Source organism: Myotis brandtii, unplaced genomic scaffold (genome assembly GCF_000412655.1).
Source record: "Myotis brandtii unplaced genomic scaffold, ASM41265v1 scaffold78, whole genome shotgun sequence".
Lineage (NCBI taxonomy): Eukaryota > Metazoa > Chordata > Mammalia > Chiroptera > Vespertilionidae > Myotis > Myotis brandtii.
The window spans coordinates 329,490-337,725 of NW_005371131.1; the positions used below are offsets into that span (position 1 = coordinate 329,490).

General features: G+C 55.1%; 1 protein-coding gene across 2 annotated transcripts in view; it reads right to left on the reverse strand.

The window, feature by feature from the left end:
- Positions 1–8,236, reverse strand: part of KDELR3 (KDEL (Lys-Asp-Glu-Leu) endoplasmic reticulum protein retention receptor 3) — an 11,945-nt gene that overhangs the window by 3,208 nt on the left and 501 nt on the right. The window contains exons 2-4 of one of the 2 annotated variants that reach the window (XM_005883259.2): positions 3,814–3,914; positions 1,561–1,719; positions 689–941 (exon numbers count right to left, since the gene is read on the reverse strand). In XM_005883259.2, coding sequence (XP_005883321.2) covers positions 689–941; positions 1,561–1,719; positions 3,814–3,914 — 513 coding nt within the window. Of the gene's footprint in view, positions 1–688; positions 942–1,560; positions 1,720–3,813; positions 3,982–8,236 lie in introns of those variants that run through there. The other variant, XM_014530838.1, reaches the window with a different exon arrangement.

An 8,236-nucleotide genomic window follows, 5' to 3' on the forward strand; every position in this document is an offset into this window, starting at 1 on the left:
ACCCTAACAGCAGAAAGACTGGGAATGACTGGTCACTATGACACACACTGACCACCAGGGGGCAGACGCTCAATGCAGGAGCTGCCCCCTGGTGGTCAGTGCGCTCCCACATGGGGGAGCTCTGCTCAGCCACAAGCCAGATTGATGGCTGCCAGTACAGCGGTGGTGGTGGGAGCCTCTTCTGCCTCAGCAGCGCTAAGGATGTCCGACTGCAGCTTAGGTCTGCTCCCCGCTGGCAAGTGGACATCCCCCGAGGGCTGCCAGGCTGCCAGAGGGATGTCTGATTGCCAGCTTAGGCCCAATCCCCCAGGGAGCAGGCCTAAGCCAGCAGGTGGTCATCCCCCAAGGGGTCCCCGACTGCGAGAGGGCACAGGCTGGGCTGAGGGGACCCCCCGCCCCGAGTGCACAAATTTTTGTGCACTGGGCCTCTAGTATATATAAGCTGTTCCTTATTTTCCTAATTTGCCTCATAGCGGTCTTCCCTATACACAGGGTTAGCACTGTACATACAGCATATCCCCTTTGTACTATTTTTTTCATAGCACCATGTCCTGAAAATACTGTATATGTCTTCCCATTAAAATAAGCACCATGAGGGACAGAGACTTGCCTCTGTTCACATTTCCATATCCACCCAAATACGGAATGGCAGGTGCCGGCAACACTGCTGTGTTCTCCCAACACCTACCTTTGGTCACATACAAGTAGAAGAAGTCACAGTAGAAGATGGTTTGTACCACTCCAGACACCACTGCAATTTGGTCATAGAAACCCTCAGTCTGGTACCGCCTGATCCAGTTAGCCAGGTAGAGTGCCCGGTACAGGCCCAGAAAGAACAGGTAGTGGGTAGTAATGGTCTCAGCCTCTCCAGTCTTGCTGATCATGAAGAGCTGGGGCAGGATGGCCACCGATTCCAGGTAGATGGAGAAAGTCCAGAGGATCTGAGCCAATGAGATAAGTGTCCAGAGGAGGTTGGTCAAGACCAAGAAGAGGCCCATCTCTTTAAAGGAATTTCTAAAATATGTTTACTGGAGAGAATACAGTGAAGTAAAAAATCATGTTCTTAATAATTTTTAATATCATTCAACCTCTTTAAAGAAGCTTTTTTTCCCCCCACAACAGCATGAATATTTCTATAGCTCAGTATTTTTAACTGCAGAATTTTATTGTATAAACTCTCCTTGATTGAGGCCATGGCTTCTCAAAATGTAGGCTGAGAACACCAGCATCAGAATCTCGCGAGGTGCTTGCTGCCCCAGGTTGTTGGGCTACAGCTCAGACTACAGAGTTGAAACCTTGGCCTGGGCTGTGCTCTGGTGCCCACTGACCACCCGCTGGACAGGTCTCAAGAGCCTTAGGTGGTGCTGTGAGGCTCTGTGCCTGAACACCACGTGAAATGTGCCGTTTTCAAATGGGGCGGTATGGACAGCTTGTTGCTCATTTCTAAACCTCCCGCTGAACAACATGAGTAATAAAACAGGCCCAGACACGAGTCCAGAGGGCAGGACGTTGGGCGCACGTTTACCTTTGAGAATCAGTCCCCCGGGGCCCCTTGCTTACCTCCAGGGGAGTGAAACTATAGTTCTCAAGGAAGGAGAGGCCAATGACTGGGACCAGAAGAAACTCCAGGCGGAACGTGTCATTCTCACTGTCAAACGTTTTCCGAAATTTTCCATAGATCATGTACACTGTGACATAGGCGCAGAGGAGAAAAACCAGCTGCAAAGGGGGAGAGACACGGGGGCATCGATGAAGTCATTTCCCAGCCACTTGGCTGGGCTTCAAAGCCACCCTGAGCTGGGACCTACCCACCCTCATGGCTAGTGCTCTGCCTTCAGGGGGAAGAGGTGAAATGTGTTTGCAATTTCTCTTCGGTCCAGTAGCCTAGAACCTGAAGCTAATGACCCTGGTTAGTAACTTCGTGCTTCTAATTGGGACTGATAGTGCTACGGTGAGGACCCAGAGGTGCCCAGGCAAAAGCCCAGGACTGGTCTTTGCGGGGGGATTCCTCAGTGGCATCACGGGGCTCTTTTAAAACCAGAGCTTTTTAGGTGCGCACCAGTGACTTGTGAGCATTCTTCCACAAGGACTAACACCCTCAGCCCATTGGTCACTGCGCCTTCGGAAACGTTCTCTTTCTAATTAGCAGCAGCTGTCCTCCAGCATGTAATGAGTGTAGGATCTGGCCTCAAACCTTCTAGGCCAGAGGTTCTCAAACTTGGAGATGCATCAAAATTACATAGTTGACTGCCCCTTCACTGCCCAGTTTCTGCTTCCGTAGGTCTGAGTGGGCCTGAGGATCTAAATTTCTAGCAAGTTTCTATGTGATGCTGCTGCTGCTGCTGGTCTGGGACTACACTGGCCTAAAGGGTTATTTGTAGTGCCCGACTGGTGTGGCTCCGTGGTTGAGCGTCAACCCATGAACCAGGAGGTCACAGTTCAATTCCCCATCAAGGCACATTGCTGGACTGCAGGCTGGATTCCCCACTAGGGGGCGTGCAGGAGGCAGCCGATTGACGATTCTCATTGTTGATGTTTCTCTCCCTCTCCCTCTCTGAAATCAATAAAAATATATAAAAAAAATAAAAATAATAAGAGTGTCAGCCTGGGCACCAAAAGGTCACAGGTTTGACCTCACGTTTCGGTTGGGGTTGTGCAGGAGGCAACCAATCTATGTGTCTCTCTCACATCAATGTTTCTCTCTCTCTCTCTCCCCCTCCCTCCCTCCCCACCTCCCTTCCACTCTCTAAAAAGCAATGGAAGAAATATCCTTGGGTGAGGTTTAAAAATAAACAAAAAAAAACAATTCAGGTTATTTCATTGAAGTCTTTTCTCACCAGAATGAGGCACACATACTCTGTCACCATAGCTAAAAATACTAACTGCTGCCCATGAGCATATGTCCTGTAAATGTCTGTGTAACAGTGTCTTCCCTAGGAGGGAATTCCTATAAGAGGGTCCTGTTGACTTCTGAATTCCCAGCCCCTAACTCAGGACCCAGCACAAAACAAATGCTGGAATGAGCGAATGAATCACGGACGTGGTGATCACTTCTTTTTTCTTTTTTTTCAATCCTCACCCGAGGATATTTTCCCATTGATTTTTTTTTAGGGAGAGTGGAAGAGAGGGAAAAACAGAGAGAAATATCGATGTGAGAGAAACACATCGATTGGTTGCCTCCTGCACACGCCCCAACCAGGGCCCAGGCCAGGGAGGAGCCTGCAACCCAGGTACGTGCCCTTGGCCGGAATCGAACTTAGACCCTTTGGTCCGCAGGCCGACGCTCTGGCCACTGAGCCAAACCAGCTAGGGTAGGTGATCACTTCTTCATGTCACAAAAATGTGGAACCTGACCTCTTCACAGTTCCTAGACCTCAGGAGCCATGCTAAGGGCTGGTCTGCAGGGCACAAGTCAGACCCTTGGGCAGAGAAGAAACGGCACCACTTGTGTGTTGAATTTAAAGAGACAGTGATTTCAGGCCCTCACACTCAAGTTTGCACCCACAGCAGCCTCCTCCCCCAATCCTAGGAACAAGATGCCTGGGATCCCAAAGGGGCATCTCTGATAATGGAGGAGAAAGGGAACTCACTTTGCTTAAATAGCTTGTGGTTTTTAGGCACTTTACATATACTCTCTCATGTCATCTTCACAGTAGCCCTGCCAGATAAGGTAGGATTCCCTCCCAGGACGCCTTTCTTCCTTAGACAGGACTTAAACCAGGTCTGCCTAGCTCCACAGCCTGAGTTCCCCAGCGTAGTCTCATGGTGTGGGGGGCCTCCGCAGGCACCCCCATGGCCCCCCACCCCCCTCACCTTCATGACTGTGTTGTAGATGGAGATGAAGTTGGTGAACAGGTCCAGGTACCTGGTAGTGAAGACGAGCGCGAAAAGGATCTGGCTCTTCCCAGAGATGCCTGTGGTCGGAGGGGGACAGGAGCCCGTGAGAACACAGACATCTAGGCCCATGTGCACCCGAGAAGCCCGAGCCTGAGCTGGAGAGGCCTCCAGAGTGTCCCGTCTCCTTTGGTGCAGACGCCCTGTGCAGGCGCTGCGCTCTCCGGAGAGCGGCAAACACCCTTCTCGCCGGGTCACCTGCGTCTCTGTTCCTTTCATTAGGTTGCAATCTGTCTCCCAACCTCCAAAGAGATTGAACACTGATCTGATCCCCAGTGCCCGCGTGGGCCTGCCGAAGTTCTTGCTCTGGAAACGGTGTCGGTGGTGTGAGGGGGACGGGTGGGGGAGTGGGAGGAGGGGGCCCCGAGGATTCTCTGTGCTCCACCCCCAGAGCCCCACGGACAATCCCCAAAGCTCTGTCTGTTGAAGAACAACTCACTGACTTGACAAGGTTGACTCGCCAGGGAGACCAGAGCAGGTGGAGGAAGGCATGGGGCCAGGGGAACATTCTATTTATTTTTCCAAATCCAAAAAATGTGAAAAAGCCTGTTTTTCTCTCGTCGTAAACGTTATGACTATTTTTACTCTTTGTAAAACAAAGATCAGCATGTACACAAAGCTGTAAGCTAAAAGGCAGCCGTCACCTGCGTCCCAAAGCCTCCGCCTGCGTCCCTCCCAGCCTTTCTCGGCTCCTGTGTTGTGCACACACAGGACACACACAGATGCATCGAGGGGACAAAACTGGAGTCCCACTTTCTATGCTGTTTCCTCACCTGCTTCGGCCTCTTTGTTTTTAGCTTTTTATTTTAAATAATCTCAGATTTCCAGAAGAGCTGGAAGACAGTGCCAGAGTTCCCACACACCCTTCCCCGGCTTCCTCCCTTGCTTGCGTCTTGCATAACCACAGAGCTTGACCGAAGCGAAGACATTCACGCTGGGGGAGCACCGACTCAACTCCAGGCTCTATCTGGATCTCAGCATTTTCGCACGGACACCCTCTGTTCCGGGATCCGACTCAGGAACCGAAGCTGGCGTGCTTCCTGGGCCCCTGTGGGCCACTTTGGGTACGTCCTGGAGACGGTTCCAGAACCAGGGGAGCAGAGGCCCTGCCCCCCTTTTCCCTCGCTCTCTCAAGCCCACACCAGTGTGGAGCCCACCACACCATACCCGTCCACGGGCCCACCTTTCTGCCTCCAAAGGTCAGGTCTGTCCACTCTCCCACTCTATCCTGAACCACGTCTACCCTGAACCACTGTCCACCCCGCTGGCTTCTCACCAGCTCTGGCTGCTCCTGTCCTCCTCCCACCTTAGCCTTGCCACCCCCACCTCTCCTCTCTGTCCCTTTCCCATCCCGTCCCGTCCCCCATGGCAGGGAGACTCGCGCTTCGGACTCTTCCGAGTTCTGACCTATGTATTCCCGCCTGACCAAACTCATCGTCTCCCCGGAAGCCCCCTCCTTTTCCTGTCTCCCCTTCATAATGCCACCACATCCCCTCCACGCTCCAGCCAGAAAACCAGGAGCCAGCCTGCAGTCTCTCTCCCCTTGGTCCCCCGCCTCCCTGCTTCTGAGCTCCACGGCTCCCACTCCCTGCCCCTCACTCAGCCGGGCCCCCGCCTCAGTGACCCCCAACTGCTCTTCCCATGGGCTCTTAGCCAGCCCAGAGCCCTTCAAATAAAGAACCAAATCCTCATCAAGGCTCAGGAGGGCCTGCCGGCCGCCTCCCTGGTCCCACATCTGATCACTGCTCCTCGCTCCCTCCCTCCAGCCACGGTGACATTTGTGGATTTTATCCTAAATGTAATGGAACAACGGGCGTCGGGCACGGAGAAGTGACATTACCTGATTCAGGCTCTGGTTCCTTCCTGCGCCTGAATGTGCCTGATCTGACTGTTCCTCTGGTGATGGACCGAGTTAGGAGAGAGGGAGATTATATATTTGTTAATCCTCACCCGAGGATATTTTTTTCTTTGATTTTTTTAGAGAGAGTGGAAGGGAGGGAAAGAGAGAGAGAGAGAAAGAAACATCGATTGGTTGCCTTTGATCCCCACATGTGCCCCTGGAGCTGGGGATAAAACCTGCAATCCAGCCAGGTACATGCCCTTGGCCAAGAATCGAACCCGTGACCCTTCAGTGAGCGGGCTGTCACTCTAACCACTGAACAACACCAGCAGGGCGAAAGGAATATATTTTTATTGATTTCAGAGAGGAAGGGAGAGGGAGAGAGAGAAACATCAATGATGAGAGAGAATCATTGATTGGCTGCCTCCTGCTCGCCCCACACTGGGGATCGAACCCGCAACTTGGGCATGTGCCCTGACCGGGAATCGAACCGTGACCTCCTGGTTCGTAGGTTGACGCTCAACCACTGAGCCACGCCAGCCGGGCGAGAGGAATATTTTTAATGACTGAGGATGAACACCGCTGAAGCCCCTAACATTCCAGAGAGCACTGGGCCCATGTGCCAGCTTTCCTACCAGCACAGCCTGGCGGGCCGGTCTCACAGTCCCCATCTGTAAAATGGGCGCCTTCACACCCACAGGCAGGACTGATTCAATGGGAACCTGAGTGCCTCCTGGGGGCTGGCACTGCAACAGGGTGGGAACGAGCCCGCCGGGGGAGGCGACACTGACAGCTCTGGGCTGTGCCTGTTGCTAAGCATCTCACTGAGCCCTCAGAGGCCTTCTGGAGGCCTCAGCCCCACTAGGAGGCCCAGGAAGCAGCCTGGTGGGGGTGCTTGGCCACCCCGCTCACCCGGCCTCCCCCAGCCCTCCCCTATCGCCATCCTCAGCCTGCCAGGCCCTGGGCTGCATCACACTGTCCTCGGTGATGGGGGCCCTGGTGGTCTGGATGCCATGGTTGTCACACTCTTTTGAGAGCAGTGCGTCATTTCCACCAAAGCAAGCGGGGCATGGAGACCTGGGACGTGGAAGGGAGCCGAGTCAGGGCCTGGCCAGAGTCCCTGAGGGCACCTCAGCACAGTGGGGCCACCGACCAGGTGCAGTCCTCCCTCCCAATCGACAGATGGGAAAACCGAGTCTCAAGGTCACACCCTGAGTCAGGGGCAGGCAAGAAGCAAGCCCCAGTCTCCTCTGCCTCCAGGGCTGAGTCAGCGGGGTCACAGCGGGCCCTGCTCTTGGGGCTGACAGGGCTGGGATGGGGGCACCTCACCCTCACACACTCAACAGGCCTGTGCCAAGCCCTCTCTGGCGCGCATAGGCTGTCCTTTCTCGCCCCTAACAAACCGGGTCATTTACTCATTCGCTACTGTTGCTTATTGGTGGTCCCACAGCTAAAAAGTCCGCTTCCTCAGCCCAGGATCCAGCCGGAGCCCGTGCTGTATGCCAGGGACCTAGCACAGTGCCGGGCAGAATGGGCTGGAGAACAGCGCCCCCTCCTGGCCATGGTTGCACACCCACCCAGAGTCCTCCACGGAAGTGCAGGGACAAGTCCAAGCTTGGTTCTTCCCATCACTGACACCTTCTGACCCCAAACTCCCCTCTCAGCATTCCTGGCCCCCTTCCCCCGAGTGCGAGCCGTGAGTGCCAATCTCTCCAGAAACCCCAAACCCGAATGGCCTCCCAATCCAGAATGCCTCCCTCTGCAGTGACCCTCCCATCAGCACCCACCCCTCCCAGGCTGGTGGCCTCCACGCTGCTCTCCCTGCCTCCGCTCTTGGACCCTCTGCACAGCTTTCGGGTCCCCTTCTGAGCGCCCTCCCTTGCTCCCAAGCCTTCTGCGGCTCCCCAGTACCAACTCCCTAGCTTGACAAACAAGACTCTGTCACATATGAACCACCCTCCTTCCAGACTCGCCTCCCAGACCACCCCCAATTGGGCTGCTCGCCCCTCCAGGGATGTGCCCGCCCTCTGTGACCTCTGGACTTGTGCACCCCGTGTCCCCCACGCAGCCCACCCTTCCTGGTAACACTGCCGTCTACCAGGACCCAGCACAGAGCTGCACCTTCAGGAAGCCTTCAGGGCTGGCCCTCTGCCTCCCAGGCCCCCACAGGAAGCCCACCCTCATCTCTGCATCTCCGCACCCCAGTGCCAAGCACAGGGCGGGCCTGCAGGACCCTAGCAGACAAAGATGGCGGCAGGAGGCCTGGGCAGCCTCTTCCTGCACTGGGTCGGCTTGGCCACCACCAGTCCAGCCCTGAACCTCCTCCAAACCCCCAGCAGGGCAGCCGGACTACAGGGCAAAAGAGCGGCCCCTCCCACCCTCCGCAGGCTGCTGCTCAGGGGCAGCTCCGTGCCCACCTGGGCTGGGCTTGGGCCCTCCTGCCACATCACAGACGCCTGTGCCACACCCAGGCGGGCTGCAGGGACAGGGGGGGGCACTGGA